Raw genomic sequence first — 13,716 nt, 5'->3', positions numbered from 1 at the left:
TAAACATTTACATACCATCCCACTACTTACCCTTCTGCCTAGAATCTGGTTGATAGCTGCACTTTCCTTTAGAGTACACTCAGCTACGACATTCGCTCTCATTTCTTTCATGTATAACATAAAAGCATTCAGAGGCTTTTTAATGTGAGGTCTTTTTGGCTCCTGCTCCTTTCTCTGTTCATGCTGAGGCTTCCTAAAAGTTGGGAGTGGGGAAGGGGTTAGACAAATCAGCAAGAGACGGGAGGAGGAGCAGAGCATCCGCTTCTATCATGAGTCCACCTCAGGCTGGGACCACCCTCTGGGCTCTCTAACAGCCGCCAGGACACTGTCTACTTAAAAAGAGTGACCCATCTACTGTTGATAAATAAGGATCCTTTGGTTTGCGAAAGCTTACCTATAGCTATAGAAGGGTTTAACCCAATACAGAAATGGGCTTGTGAAGACGCTCCATCTAGATTTTAGATGCTCCCTGGTCACCTTAGGAAAAGCTGAACATACAGTGCAGGTAGTCAGTCCTCCACTAGAACTGACGTTCTTAACTTCTGTGGGTCAGGGCTCCTCTGAGAAGCTAATGAAACCTTAGGCTCTCTCCCCCAGACAAATGCACATTGGATTTGCCTGTACTTGCAGGGGTCTTATGGACAGTGTTCACATGCTCCCTGCCACCGCATGCCTTCTGTTCCAGTACAAACTCTAGATTAAGAAACTCAGTTAATTACTAATCTTTTGGGAGAATTCAGCTGTGCTGTAACAGCCTGCAACAACCCTGGTCCGACAGGAAATCCTGGGTTTTGCTTTGCCCCCTTCCTTTCAATTCTGTGCTTCCAAAGCCTTGATGCAGATGCAGGGTGACTATTTCTAGGAGGAAATGCACTGAACCCCCCAATCTACTTCACTCTCATGGTCCCCAAGAATGGGAACCCAATTCAAGCCTTGCACTAAATGGCTGAACAGCTCCGTTTCTTCAGTCTCTCCGCTCTGAAGATCTCTTCTCTTTAGTGGGTTTCCCTTCATCTTTTGAGATTCGTGCTCCTTTTCCATCTCAGAACCAAATCAGAGCACTGAGAATCAACCTGCTCGGTGTCCTCAGGGGCAGAGCTTTCAAGGCGGAGCTACACTGACTTTCAGGATAACAGATAGGGGTAAGATTCGACAACAGCAAAGGAGAAACGGTGGGGTGTAAGTCCTTGGTACCATAAGGCGTTCACAGGTGGAGAGAGGGGCGCACTTACACGTGCATTAGGTCACTGTCAGTGTGGGGGTGTTCCTGTTTGACCTGAGGCGTTACGATGGCTGGATGAGGGATGCCAGTTGTGTGGGGACCAGGAGGACCAGGAATCATATGATGAGAAAACCTGAAAGAAGGAAAGTCGAGAAAACAAAATGTACTGCTGTAGCAAGAGCTGGATGGAATTTTGAAACCACTCACTAACTGCTATTGGCTGAGAGTAAAAACACGTCTTCACACACAGACATATTAACTATAAGAGCAGGCTGATGATTAATTTCTTTCCTCTCTGTATTCAGGTGGAAAATATTTATAATTACACACCACCTAACAGATTTTTTTTTTTTCAAGTTAATGGTGGAATCTGGCATTTTTCCTGGGAGGGCTCTAGGCAATAGGATTTTTTTAAAAAGGTGAGTCACTTTTCTTGCAAAGCAGTTTTCAGAGAAGAATTTCAGTAAGAATAATTACTGGAAATAGAATATTTTTATGAAGATTTAGCTTTTTAAAATGACTTTAAAATCTATAGACATCATATTTTTAAATCTCTGTCTACATCTCTAAGTGGACCTTCATATTAAGTCTTCTCCTGTTGGCTTTTCCCCTAATATTGGGAGAGAGCAACTGAGCAGACAAGGGGCAGGAAGATTTGTTCAGTCTCTGATTTAATAAGGCTGCCATCAGCATCATTCCAAATAATTTTCTACACATAAAGAAGGTAGTGTCTGAGAGATCTAGCCTCATGGAAAATTGATAACAAAATTAAGGGGAATAATTTAATTAAAGGGAAGGATACAGCTCTGCTTCAAGGTAAAAACTACACAAGCTCAAATAAAGGCTTTTTCCCAGAGTATGCTTATAGAGCATTAAAAAAAATCTCAAAATATCCACCACCATCCAACACAAAGGAGGGAAACTGCCATGCAAGAAAAATAAAACAAAGACAGTACTTTCAACAAGCTCTTTGATAAATCTGGATATGCTTTAGAAATTTCTTTCAAACTGTTTTAAAGTAAACATGTAGTTCAGCAAAAAACATTCTCAGGTCTTTCATCACCGTCTGTACAGTTAATTCCTTCTTCTGGGAAGGAAAGAAGGGACTCTGCTTGGATATGTAATATTTCAGAAACAAATCTTTAAAAATTAAGGAGGCATGGGAAAAATACAAACACTTGATCAAATTATGATGCTTTGCTAAATGGACCATTTGCAAAAATACGTGATGCTGGTTATTTGCCTATGAGAAAATCCTGTCATCACACAATTCTTATACACTGTTAAAATATATGTATAAAATATATTTAGGAGGAAGGATATTAATTTTATTCCCTCTCAACCAGTGAGGTGTACAATTTATTGAATAAAATGATTTTTGAAAAAGCTGAAATTCACCACAGAAAACTGCAAATTTCATACATATATTAAAAAGTTAAGATTCACAACCAGTTACTAACCCAACAGTTTGACTTCCAGCATGTTAATGCTAGCTCCCTTGAAAAAGCCACATTGAACACACAGATGATACACCACAAATGTGTGTGTACATCAAGCACAGGGCACAAAAGCCGTCCTTTCCAGAGGCAAAAGCGTTACACAGAGCGGTGTGGCACAGCAGGCCTCGCAGAGCTTCACACCACTACGTCCACACAGGGCCTGATTCACACACTAGGACACACAGCCCGTTCGGCCTGACAGCCCGGAAGCCCCGCTCCTTCTCTTCCCACAGCCTCGGTCCAGGAGGGCTCTAGACTACCTGGGCCTTTTCAGACACCGTCACAGGAAACTGAGACAACCTTCCTCACAGAAGAAAAAAAAAAAAAGCCAGTCTGTATTCTCCCGCTGACCCACCCTCAGCATGTTTTGAATTGAACAAGCTCTTCCTACGATGTCCCCTCAGGGGGCGTTTCTCCTCCCGCCGTCCGGGGCGGCGAAGTCTTTCGGAGGTACGGTCTCCAGGGTGGCTGAGTCCGTCTGCCTGACGGGTGTGGCTGGTGCTGTGGGGCGTGGAGTCTGGCTCCTTCCCGGGACTCCCCAGGACGCCTAGTGTGGGAGCCAGGCACCCTGCGCAGACAGACGCGGGCTGAGCTGTGCGCCCGCCGGGCCGAGAGGCAAGCAGAGGCGCACGAGACGCAAGCGCGCAAGAGCAGCCTGTCCTGGCGCGCCCGGTTCCACCTCCACCTACCTGGACATGGAAGTGTCGACTGACAGTGAGGATGGGTAGGGCTGCCTGAAGCCTCCCGTGATGGGATATACAGGCTGACCTTGCCTGAGGTCACAGAAGAGAGGAACCCATCAATGACAAAACATGAGTTACCAACCAGCAACAAGAGTTTGATGAGGGGAGGCCCTCAACCAGAATCTGGGGCGTGTTACGAGGGGGGTACTGCTCACTCACCCAGCTGCTTCCCTTCCTCACCCTCCGCCCACCCCAAGCATCACTAGTGCCTTGAAGGAACCCTCCTGCTGCAGTCCATGGGTGGCTCGTTTTCTACCCCTGCCCCTCTCCAGCCCCACTGATGCTTTGCACAAAGTAGGCATGTGAACAGCTCTTAGTGAATATAACAGAACCTGAGAATGGTGAACTATTCTTTTTAGGATAACGGATTCTTTATCAGAATCTTTGAGAACTTCAGGGAAGGGAAGAAAGGAGGAAATAAAAGTTTATATAAAAATGAACACGTTTTTGAAAACCCTGCACCCCACCTCCCACCCTTACACCCATGCTGCAGGCAAGAAATAAAAGATCAATTCAAGAAGTTATTTTCTCTCTGCTCTGAGAATTCCATCTCTCCCTCTGTTTTTCCTACATGTCACATTTTTCATTTACACAGTCTTTATTTCCAGATGCCACTGATGGAACTCAGCCCAGGATTATTGCCCTTAAGTAGGTAAGTTCAGACAGAATAATTGATGTAGGTTTGGAAGTGTTCGCATAATCAATTAAATCCAAACAGAGTTATTGACTGTGAAAGTTAATGCTAAAGAGAAGAGAGAAAGCTGGAATATCCATGGCAGGATAAGCCCTCCTTATGAAGAAGAGATAATGTAAGGATGTGAAGGAGGGAAACTGGGGCTTTTGCCAGGGGTCTGCAAGGACACACAGTCAGGGAAGAAAGGAGAGAAAACGTTTGCTGAAGGTGCAGCCCTTTGTCTGTGGAGTGAGCAGTGGGGGGGGAGTGAGGGCAGGGAAAGCTATGTGCTAACTAACAATAAAATGATAGAAACAGGCTCCACTGTATGAAGTGATTCTTTCTTCTCTAAATACATTTCTTTTCCTTTACCTTTATTATTAAAAAAATAAACCTGAAAACAGTGGTATGGATCTTTCAGAAACAACAAAATAGAGAACATTTGGATTCTGAAAGGATAAAGCCCATTCATCAGTTTTTCACTCCTCTGAACTCAAATTGGTGCTTACTTTATTAAAATTCAAAAGATGCTTTTGCATTTGTTACAGTTATTTGTCATTTACATCACTTGCCCATTTACAAGCAAAGATCGATATTCAATATATCTAAGGTTATGCTTCAAAAATATAAGTTGTTCATAAAGAACTAGAAAAGAAAAACCACAGTGAACACTTTGTACAGGCATAGTAAATGCCCAGAGCCACAAATTGAATCCATAAAACTATAAGCTTCAAAGCAAATGCTACACAGTCATTTTCTACACATATTAGCAAACGGACTCAGTCCATTTCAAAGTCTGTATGTTTTTTAATCTTTTAAATTGAAATGAAATAAAGTTAGCACCTTGTGTGTTGAAGTTTCTTCAACTCCACAAGTGTTATTATTCATAAAGCTAATTTCCATAAATGGGGAGTAGGAGATATCAGACGTCTGGCTGCAGGTTGCAAGAAGGATCTTACCAGCCAAGAGGTGGGGTTATCTGTCCAACACCACCTGGAGACAGGGGATAAAACGTAGGGATCTCGGGAGCTGGAGGATGTCTGGACATGCCTATTAAAAAAGAACAATGGAGAGGCAGATTCACAGGACATTCAATTTCTGAGAGAAACAGAAAGGCAAGAAAATGCATTTTATCATTAGCACTTAAGGTGTAGAATGAGACAGTATTTATTTTCTGATTTAACAGAAGTCCATTTGTTATCTTTACTCAAGATTTCAGCATCTGAGAAAACACATCCGAAGGTGGTACATCTTGAGGGGCTCCTAAAATGGTAAATATACTGCGAGTAAAGCAAGCATCAAAATGAGACTGTAAAGGTACTTAAGTTTGCCTCTATTTCACTTCGGTTAGGAAAAGCGTAGACAACTGTTTCTGTGTAGAATGACAGCGCTTCATAAGCAGAAGGCCTGCCACGGTGTTAAGGATTAGGTCAATCGCTCATTTCAGACCTTCACCGACTCCCTTATGGGCACGTAGATTTGGGAAATGTGATACCTCAGAGGATCAAAGATTAATTGGGAATAATCTTCAGCCCCCATAATGGCCGCACGTGACAGGATTCATCTGGTCTCTGGCACTGCAGCTCCAACCGAGCTCTTCACCGGGTCGAGTCCCCTGGGCTCCGAGGTCAAGCCGGTCTGGATCAGCTGTACTCCACAGAGAACGAGCGTGCCACGCTGTTTCACGAGCTCACGCTCCCTGGAGCACACTACCCTAGAGCTGTGAAACCACCCAGAGATGACGCCTAATCCTAGTCCCACTTGACATGCCTGTTTACATCTTACCTTGGGTACTGAAAAGAAGGGGCGCGACGTGTACGTAAACGCAAAACAAAACGTTAACATTCACATCTGGGGGAAAGGGATTCTGAACAGAAGAAAGCCACAGGAGTTTCTTTACACAGTTAATCTGGCTTTAAAAGAGCATTATCCTGTATAAACATATATCCCCAGGTTTAACAACCCGAATATACATTCAGTGGCTATAATTATATTGCCTCGTATGCAAAACCAGGTGAGTACACAGAAGATGTTCTTTACGTATTCTGCTTTTTTACTATTCAAAATGTCTATGAATTTCATTTGGATATTAAAAGATATTGAAGGCCTTGAGCATATGGGAATGGCTTAAGAAGTGTTGTCTTCAAAGTTGATGTTAATTTGACTTTGAAGTTAGGACAAACTATTCTTTAACTCTTAGAAGAAGTAGCTAGGAAGGAGAAAGGTCTTTAATCTCTTTTGATGGAGTTTACATGAGATCATCTCAGGTTTTGCTGTTTTTAAAAGGAGTCTAAAATCTTCTTTTTTGATCTCTTATCACTTTCAAATTTAATGAGTATTTTTTCAAATTCCTTTATATCATCAATTCACCAAAAGCACTGGATACAATAGGACCTAAGGGAGTTCTGTGGATCCACTCTCTCTCTGAAGCAGAGCCCCTGGCAACTGTTTTTATGGAAGCTGGAAGTTCACTTTAGCAGAGTTACCATAAAAATCTCCCTTTATAAAAAAGCTGTCAATACTGCTTCTTTTGATCACAGAGGAGCCCTTGGGATTTGTTTTAACTTGGGCCTGGGGAGGCAGCGGCAGCAGGGGGCCTGTAGTAGTGATTCTTGACATGGCAGAATCATAGGGCAGTTTCTCCAACTTGCTGCCTCCCTCATCCCCAGATTCTCCAAAGCTCTTGTTCTGCAGAGGGGTTGCTCAGTCTTGAAAAACCTGACCAACACAGAAGAATATTGGAAACTTGAACTTGAAAATCATAATTAGAGGCTGAATTATATGAATGGTCAACCTTAACCCCTTTGTTAGGGAGATGAAGTGACTGTTTAGGTACCTAAAAAATACGATTTGTCCTGGGATCTTATCTCTGGGCTGCAGAGAAGTGAACTGCTTTCAGTCACATGCCTCTAAGCAGAGGAGTTGGAAACCTTGCTCTCCACACGAGTCTGTGTTTTTAAGTACACTGAGAACAGTGCATTTGTGATCTGGTGTAGGAATAACTTGACAGAACAAAAAAATACAATTGTTTTTCGTATTTGGATTTGATTTTACTGCTTAAAAACAAACAAGGGAACTACCGTTTCCTTAGCACCTGCTACATGCTGGTTCCTGTGCTGGGTATTTGACTGTTTCTATTAAAATTCTACTCCTATTTCAGATAACTTTCTCTCATGAAATATTCTCTAACTTTCTACTGCTGCGAGAAATCTTTCTTCTTAGAATCTACAACATTTTATTTGTACTTTTAACATGGTACTTAAGATGTTCTTCATTATGTTTTATAGTGAGTTTGTGCAAACGATTTCCTGTGTGAGCTTATCACTGCTAGGAAAAAAAAAAAGACCATTTTTTCCCTTATCTGTGTATCAAACCATGGCTGTCTCGCAGAGAAGGCTCTGAATAGAATTCTGAGTGATGAAACAAATGAACACATTACCCATGCTGGGTCAATACGATAAGCCATTTGCACGTACACACATGGTATGGCTTGGGTCATTACACGAGCAGAAGAAAGTGGGTCTGTGTTTTCTAAATAGCTCATTGTTGTCTTAAGATCCTGTTTCCAAAGATTCCTAAAAGTGTGTGTCTCTCTACCAACTCCTGTGCTACATATCATTTATTTAACGAGTATTTACTGAGCACTTGTTATACAAGATCCCCTGGTGCCTCAGATGGTAAAGAATCTGCCTGCAATGGGGGAGACCTGGGTTGGGAAAATCCCCTGGAGGAGGGCATGGCAACCCACTTCAGTATTCTTACCTGGAGAATCCCCATGGACAGAGGAGTCTGGAGAGCTACAGTCCATGGGGTCACAAAGAGTTGGAAACCACTGAGTGACTAAGCAGAGTGCATATGTTGGATGCTATATGCAATATAGCCTTAAATTTTTTTAAGTTTTATAAATACAGCTAAAATGATTCTGGGGTCAGACTACATGGATATAGTAGTTCTGCCACTCACTAACTATATGTTCTTGAGGAAGTTATTTAATTATTATTCTGCAGAATCAGAATAAAAATGAAATAGAGGTTGTTCTGAAAAGTAAATGCATTCATATATAATAAAGAAAAGTGCCTGGTAAGTGCTGTGTTGAGTGTTTGCTGTTATTTACAAGGACACAAATAGATAAACAGGTACATAAACCCAGTATTTCCTAAAAGCTCTTCCTCTTAACATTTTTATCAGACACAATGAGTGGAACTTTGTTAGATATTAGCTTATTATATCATTTAATATTTAACAAATATTAAATGATGGATATTACCTTCCTTTCTTCTTCTTACAACTATACTTGCACCTACCACCTTACCCCAACACACATGCGTAAAAACTAGTGTGATTCCTAACAGGAAATTAACCTAAAGTTATTTTCTTAAAAATAAGAATGGGTTCTGCTGACAAACTGTTTATATTTACTGAATAAGCCCAACTAGAGTTAGCATATGAAGATGAGTTTCTTTTTTTTATTATTATTATTTGGGGGGATAAAGCTAACCAGCCACCCAGGAACTTTGAAATCAGCAGCTTAGTACCACCATGCTGTAACCAGCTGTACATGATAGAACCAAAAGGCAGGCAGGGGAGAGAAGAGTAAAGGCAAGAGATCCAAGAAGCATTAGACTTTTCTCCATCATACTTATTTTTTGGTGATGATTGCACCCAAGTGGAATGATATAAACTCAAGATCATGTAAATTAATTCTTTAACCAAGGTTTTATATCCCCCTACCTACATGGTGATGGGATACAGTAAGTCTATGACAAAAAAGTAATTAAAAACAGGACTTTTATATTACAACAAAAGCAAACAGTATTATAGAGTAGAATGCAGAAATCACAAATTTTTAGCTCAAAATATTTCAAAGAAATTGCAAGCAGACAATTTCTGGTCATGCCCACTAGTCCCTTCTCTAGTCCTGAAAAGTTTGTTTAACAGAAAAGCTTTGAGGAGTAATGATAAATTAAAATTATTAAGGTAAAACAAGGTAGGGTAGCAGTAAGATATGGAAACAGAAGAGAAAATGCAAGTGCGACTGGTAGCCAGTTAGAAAAATTTCTGTTTTAAAATCTAAACTCTCCTAGAATTTGTGAGAGAAAAACTATTGAACCATCGTGTGTTACTCTTTTAAATTTTTTTATAATGTTATTCTCTTAAATAAGTTCATTTCAAAGTGATCTGAACGGGGACTGGGATTAGGTAAATACTATGTAATTGTTATGTAAATAAATAGTTTAAAACTAAATAAAACATGCTCTTGGATTCTTTATGATGATAGCGTGTCTGGGGCTTTTACATCTATCTTTAACTGTCACCTGCATCTTTATGGTCCCCAGACGCACATCTCTAGCTTAGGCCCTGCTCTGGGATGGTGACCTGCACACTTCCCTTCAGATATCCCAAAAGGACCTCAAACTTGCCACAGCCAAGGTCATATTCTTGAGCTTCCCTCTCAAACTCAGCTTTCTTCCGAAGACGCTTGTCTTAGGTTTCCTTTCTCACTACATATTCACAGCTGCCTCTGTTGTTTCTGATTATTTGGAGATCCTTTACAAAAGGAAGTAGAGGAAAGAAAGGGCTGGAAATGAGAATAAAATAGACACAAACCCAGAAACATCCACCACAGTGATTCTTGCCTTCTCTAAGAAGACGTACTGAGGCTCCAAGCAAGCAAAGTCCTACTAAATTGTCAAAGAGTCGTCTTTTTAATAAAGGTGGGAAATGAAGATGATATATATTTAACTTAAAAGTGTTCACAGAGGTAGGAAAAACACCCAGCTTTTGAACTTCACTGTTGTTTTACACACTTACTAAATACTGTTGTTCACGATCCATCAAAGATAGGGGTGGACAAAAGGGAGAAGTGCTGGAGAAGGCATGTTTGGCCCCTTTACCCTTTACATTCTCTGCCTTCACAAGGTTTTACAGGATCTTTCATTGTGAACACCTCAAGATCCTGCTGAGTCCCGAGTGTACATGCCCATGAAGACAGCAAGGGCTCCCCTGTGAGTAAACTGCCCCTCTCTCAAGGCCTGCTCTAGGGTGCTGGGACCAGAAGGCTTTGACGGTCTGTGCTCTGTGTCCGTCCGACAACCACACCAACCCTCACGCCTCACGTTAGAAACAGGCATTTTGGTTTTTGAGACTTCTTATGATGTATGTTTCTCTGTAAATGACACAAAAGCAGAACTTGGTAACAGTGTAGAGAAGCAAAAGAAGATTCATGTTGCTTTGAATGCAGACCCACTCTAGTATTCTCGCCTGGAAAATCCTATGGACAGAGGAGTCTGGTGAGCTATAGTCCATGGTGTAATGAAGAGTTGGACACAACTGAGCCACCAACACTTAGTCTGTTTTGACTTTAGACAGAAATGGTTTTGTACTTTATATGTGTGTGTGTGAAGTCATTTTAGCCATGTCTGAGTCTTTGTGATCCTATGGACTGTAGCTGCCAGGCTCCTCTGTCCATGGGATTCTCCAGGCAAGAATACTGGAGTGAGTTGCCATGCCCTCCTCCAGGGGATCTTCCCGACCCAGGGATCAAACCTGTGCCTCTTAGGTCTCCTGCATTGGCGTGTGGATTCTTTACTGCCAGCGCCACCTGGGAAACCCTCTGTACTTTAAATATAATTTTTGTTGAGAAACAACCAAAAGAAAAGAAAACACAACAGGGATATTACTGAAACCAAAGGAAATCACAAGTCTCAAAAACATAACATTTGAAGAAAAACTTTGTCCCTTTTCTAACTTCTTTTTCAGTACTATCATCAACATGTAGTACATGCTGAAATAAATGAATATGGCAGGGGGCGCCAAGGACTGAACTTGTAATATATTTTCACAACATATTGGTTTATATTGTGATCATAGATCTTCAGAGCTGTCATGATGAAAATGACCCTTCACTATTTTTTTTTGTTTTTCTTTATCCCGAAAAAGAAAAGGCCAACAACAAATTCTTATATGCTTATTAAAAAATTGCTATCAAATAAATTACTCTTATTTCCTACAAATGTGTTATGATATGAGCAGAGGCACCGGCGAGGTCACTCAGACTGGTGAGACGAGGCTCTTCCTTATCCAAAGAGGCCTGGGCGGTAAGGCTCTCACCTTGTTTGGAATTGACATCTGATGGGATATGTGACGGGTGTGATCCTGGAGAAAAGTGCTCGTCGCTGTACGTGATGAGAGGGGTGAGAGGATGGACCGCATGGGATGGCTGCACCACGGGCACTTTATTTGACTGCAAAGTAACCACAAGGACAACAGTTAATATGGACTCCCAGCTCCTGTCTCCTCTCTCCTCAAAAGTCAACCAAGAATTATCTTCAGACCTAAACAACTGAAGTATCTGCTCTACCCACTTAAGATTTTCAGGATTTTCTCATGTTAAATATGCCTTAAGTACACGAATATCCCACCAAGAGAACGATCAGTTATTTAACCTAGGCCCCTTTGGAGATTTAGGTTGGTCACTATTATTCCATGACATCAATTTTCTATACATACATATTTACACCCCTTTTGGATTATCTCCTTAGCTTTAAGTCAATAAACAGTTTCGGAGCAAAAGTTATGAATGTTTTAGTAACTCTATTCATTACATATGTTTGGCATAAAATGGGCATTCAATAAACATTATGAATAGATAAATGAATAAATGTTCCAACTTAAAAGGCAACTTTTTAAACAATCTCGTATATATAAATTTGCTGTAATGACATCATCTTAGTTTATAAAATTCATAATCCTAGAGTTGTAGAACAGTAAATCTGGCCCAGCTAGCGAAGAACCCGCCTACCAATGCAGGAGATACAAGAGATGTGGGTTCGATCCCTGGGTCAGGAAGATCCCCTAGAGGAGGAAATGGTAACCAGCCCCAGTGTTCTTGCCTGAAGAATCCCACAGACAGAGGAGCCTGGTGGGTCCACAGGGTTGCAACGTGTTGGACACAACTGAGCATACGCACATACATGCGTGTGCTCAGGTGCACACAAACAGAACTGTACATCCTTAAGAGCCAAATTATTCCATTTTTTCATGTTCTATAGTTTCGCCAATCAAACATGACCATCATTTATTATGCGTTAGAGCTGCTTAGCTCATCTTCAGTTCCTCTAGTTTCCGAAAGTATTAACAGAAAAAATGGAATTTCTAATCTTGGGTTTAACTGCATAATGAAAAATATAGCTTATAAGAACACTTCAAATTGTTGACATTTATATTTAACATATTTTATGTCTCTTTGTTTAAAAATAAATTTTACTATTTAATTTGGAATTCTAAGACTATATAATAGTAACACTTATTAAAGGCTCAGGTTATTTATTTGGACTTCAATTTGAAATCTGGAATTCTGTTGTTTGGTGTTAAAGTTGAATCTCCCGTACATACTGCCCCCTCAATAAAGTGCTTACTAAGCACATCAGTAATACAAACAAGACTCAGGCAGTTTAACCTGATTAGAGGATTGTTTTAAAAGAAACTACCCCCCACACACAATTCAACACAATTATATGCACAATATGTTTCTGATTTTAAACTCATCTCCTAATTTAGGCTGTCTCAGAAAAATATCTACTTAGAAATATAATAATAAGTAACTCATGAATTTAAAAGGAATAAACTCTAATGAATTCTAAATATTCTCTAATTCACTAGTTCAAACATGCCTTCATCATGCTAGCTTAAATAGACTGTTACTATTCTACAGACTAAATACATGTGAAATCACTTTCTCCAGAAAAGAACATATTATTAAAATTTTTCTGAGTAAGTCCCTGAAAAATGCACAGTGTAAACTGCTTAAAGTGTAGGGACAAATCTGAATGGCTGAGAACCATGACACAACTGTGTATGATGGCTGTACCTACTACATACACTGATTATGTCCCTTTTTGTTGTTGTTGTTGTTTTACAAACTAGGTGTAAAAAGTATGTGGTTCCAACAGAAAGAACCATCCTCAGGAAAATTAGGAGTAATTTTTCTAGTAACTCTTAATTCTCTTTATAGTTAGTAATTCTTTACACCCTATCATTACAATCTCCACCCAAAGAAACTTATGAACCAAAAAAAAGCGAGGGGGGGGGGGAATCACACTTTTTTAGACAATGATATGCTCTCCTCGCTAGATTTCCCCTTATTTTATAATTACCAGCTCCCCTCTAACAGTAGAACTCGCATGCTCCTATAGCCCTTGGCGTTTATTAAGTAGAGCACCATTATCAAAGCCACACGCCTTTTCTCTACGCACCTCTGCACAGACATCTATGCATATAAATGTGTAAAAGGTTAAAAAAATTTTTTTCCATGGTTTTCAAGTGTTAATGATACAGTATGCCAAGTACACAGAATGAGCTTCTCAAATATAAGGAATTCAGAGTGCTAGAGGAAGTGGGGGGTGGGTGGGTGTGAGGATGTTATTATTATAAACCCCTTTAAATATGGAAGCGAAAATCTCAACACTCAAATGCTAAAACAAATGAAATTCAACTATACTTGAGAATAACTGTTTCGAGTTCCCTTTCAGAAGTCTCATAAGAAGCATAATTGCCAAACGATCTACAAAGATATTTTCT

General features: G+C 40.4%; 1 protein-coding gene across 13 annotated transcripts in view; it reads right to left on the bottom strand.

Annotated features, from left to right (window-relative positions):
- The window catches only part of LEF1 (lymphoid enhancer binding factor 1), a 122,295-nt gene that overhangs the window by 29,096 nt on the left and 79,483 nt on the right, over nt 1-13,716 (bottom strand). For 9 of the 13 annotated variants that reach the window (XM_042251146.1, XM_042251149.1, XM_012179539.4 and 6 more), the window contains 5 exons: nt 11,248-11,380; nt 5,097-5,187; nt 3,411-3,494; nt 1,233-1,355; nt 31-193 (listed from right to left, as the gene is read on the bottom strand). In XM_042251146.1, coding sequence (XP_042107080.1) covers nt 31-193; nt 1,233-1,355; nt 3,411-3,494; nt 5,097-5,187; nt 11,248-11,380 — 594 coding nt within the window. The remainder of the gene's footprint in view (nt 1-30; nt 194-1,232; nt 1,356-3,410; nt 3,495-5,096; nt 5,188-11,247; nt 11,381-13,716) is intronic. The other 4 variants (XM_042251148.1, XM_004009636.5, XM_042251153.1 and 1 more) reach the window with 1 other exon arrangement.

Source organism: Ovis aries, chromosome 6 (assembly GCF_016772045.2).
Source record: "Ovis aries strain OAR_USU_Benz2616 breed Rambouillet chromosome 6, ARS-UI_Ramb_v3.0, whole genome shotgun sequence".
Lineage (NCBI taxonomy): Eukaryota > Metazoa > Chordata > Mammalia > Artiodactyla > Bovidae > Ovis > Ovis aries.
This window is presented reverse-complemented; position numbering and strand designations above follow the sequence as displayed.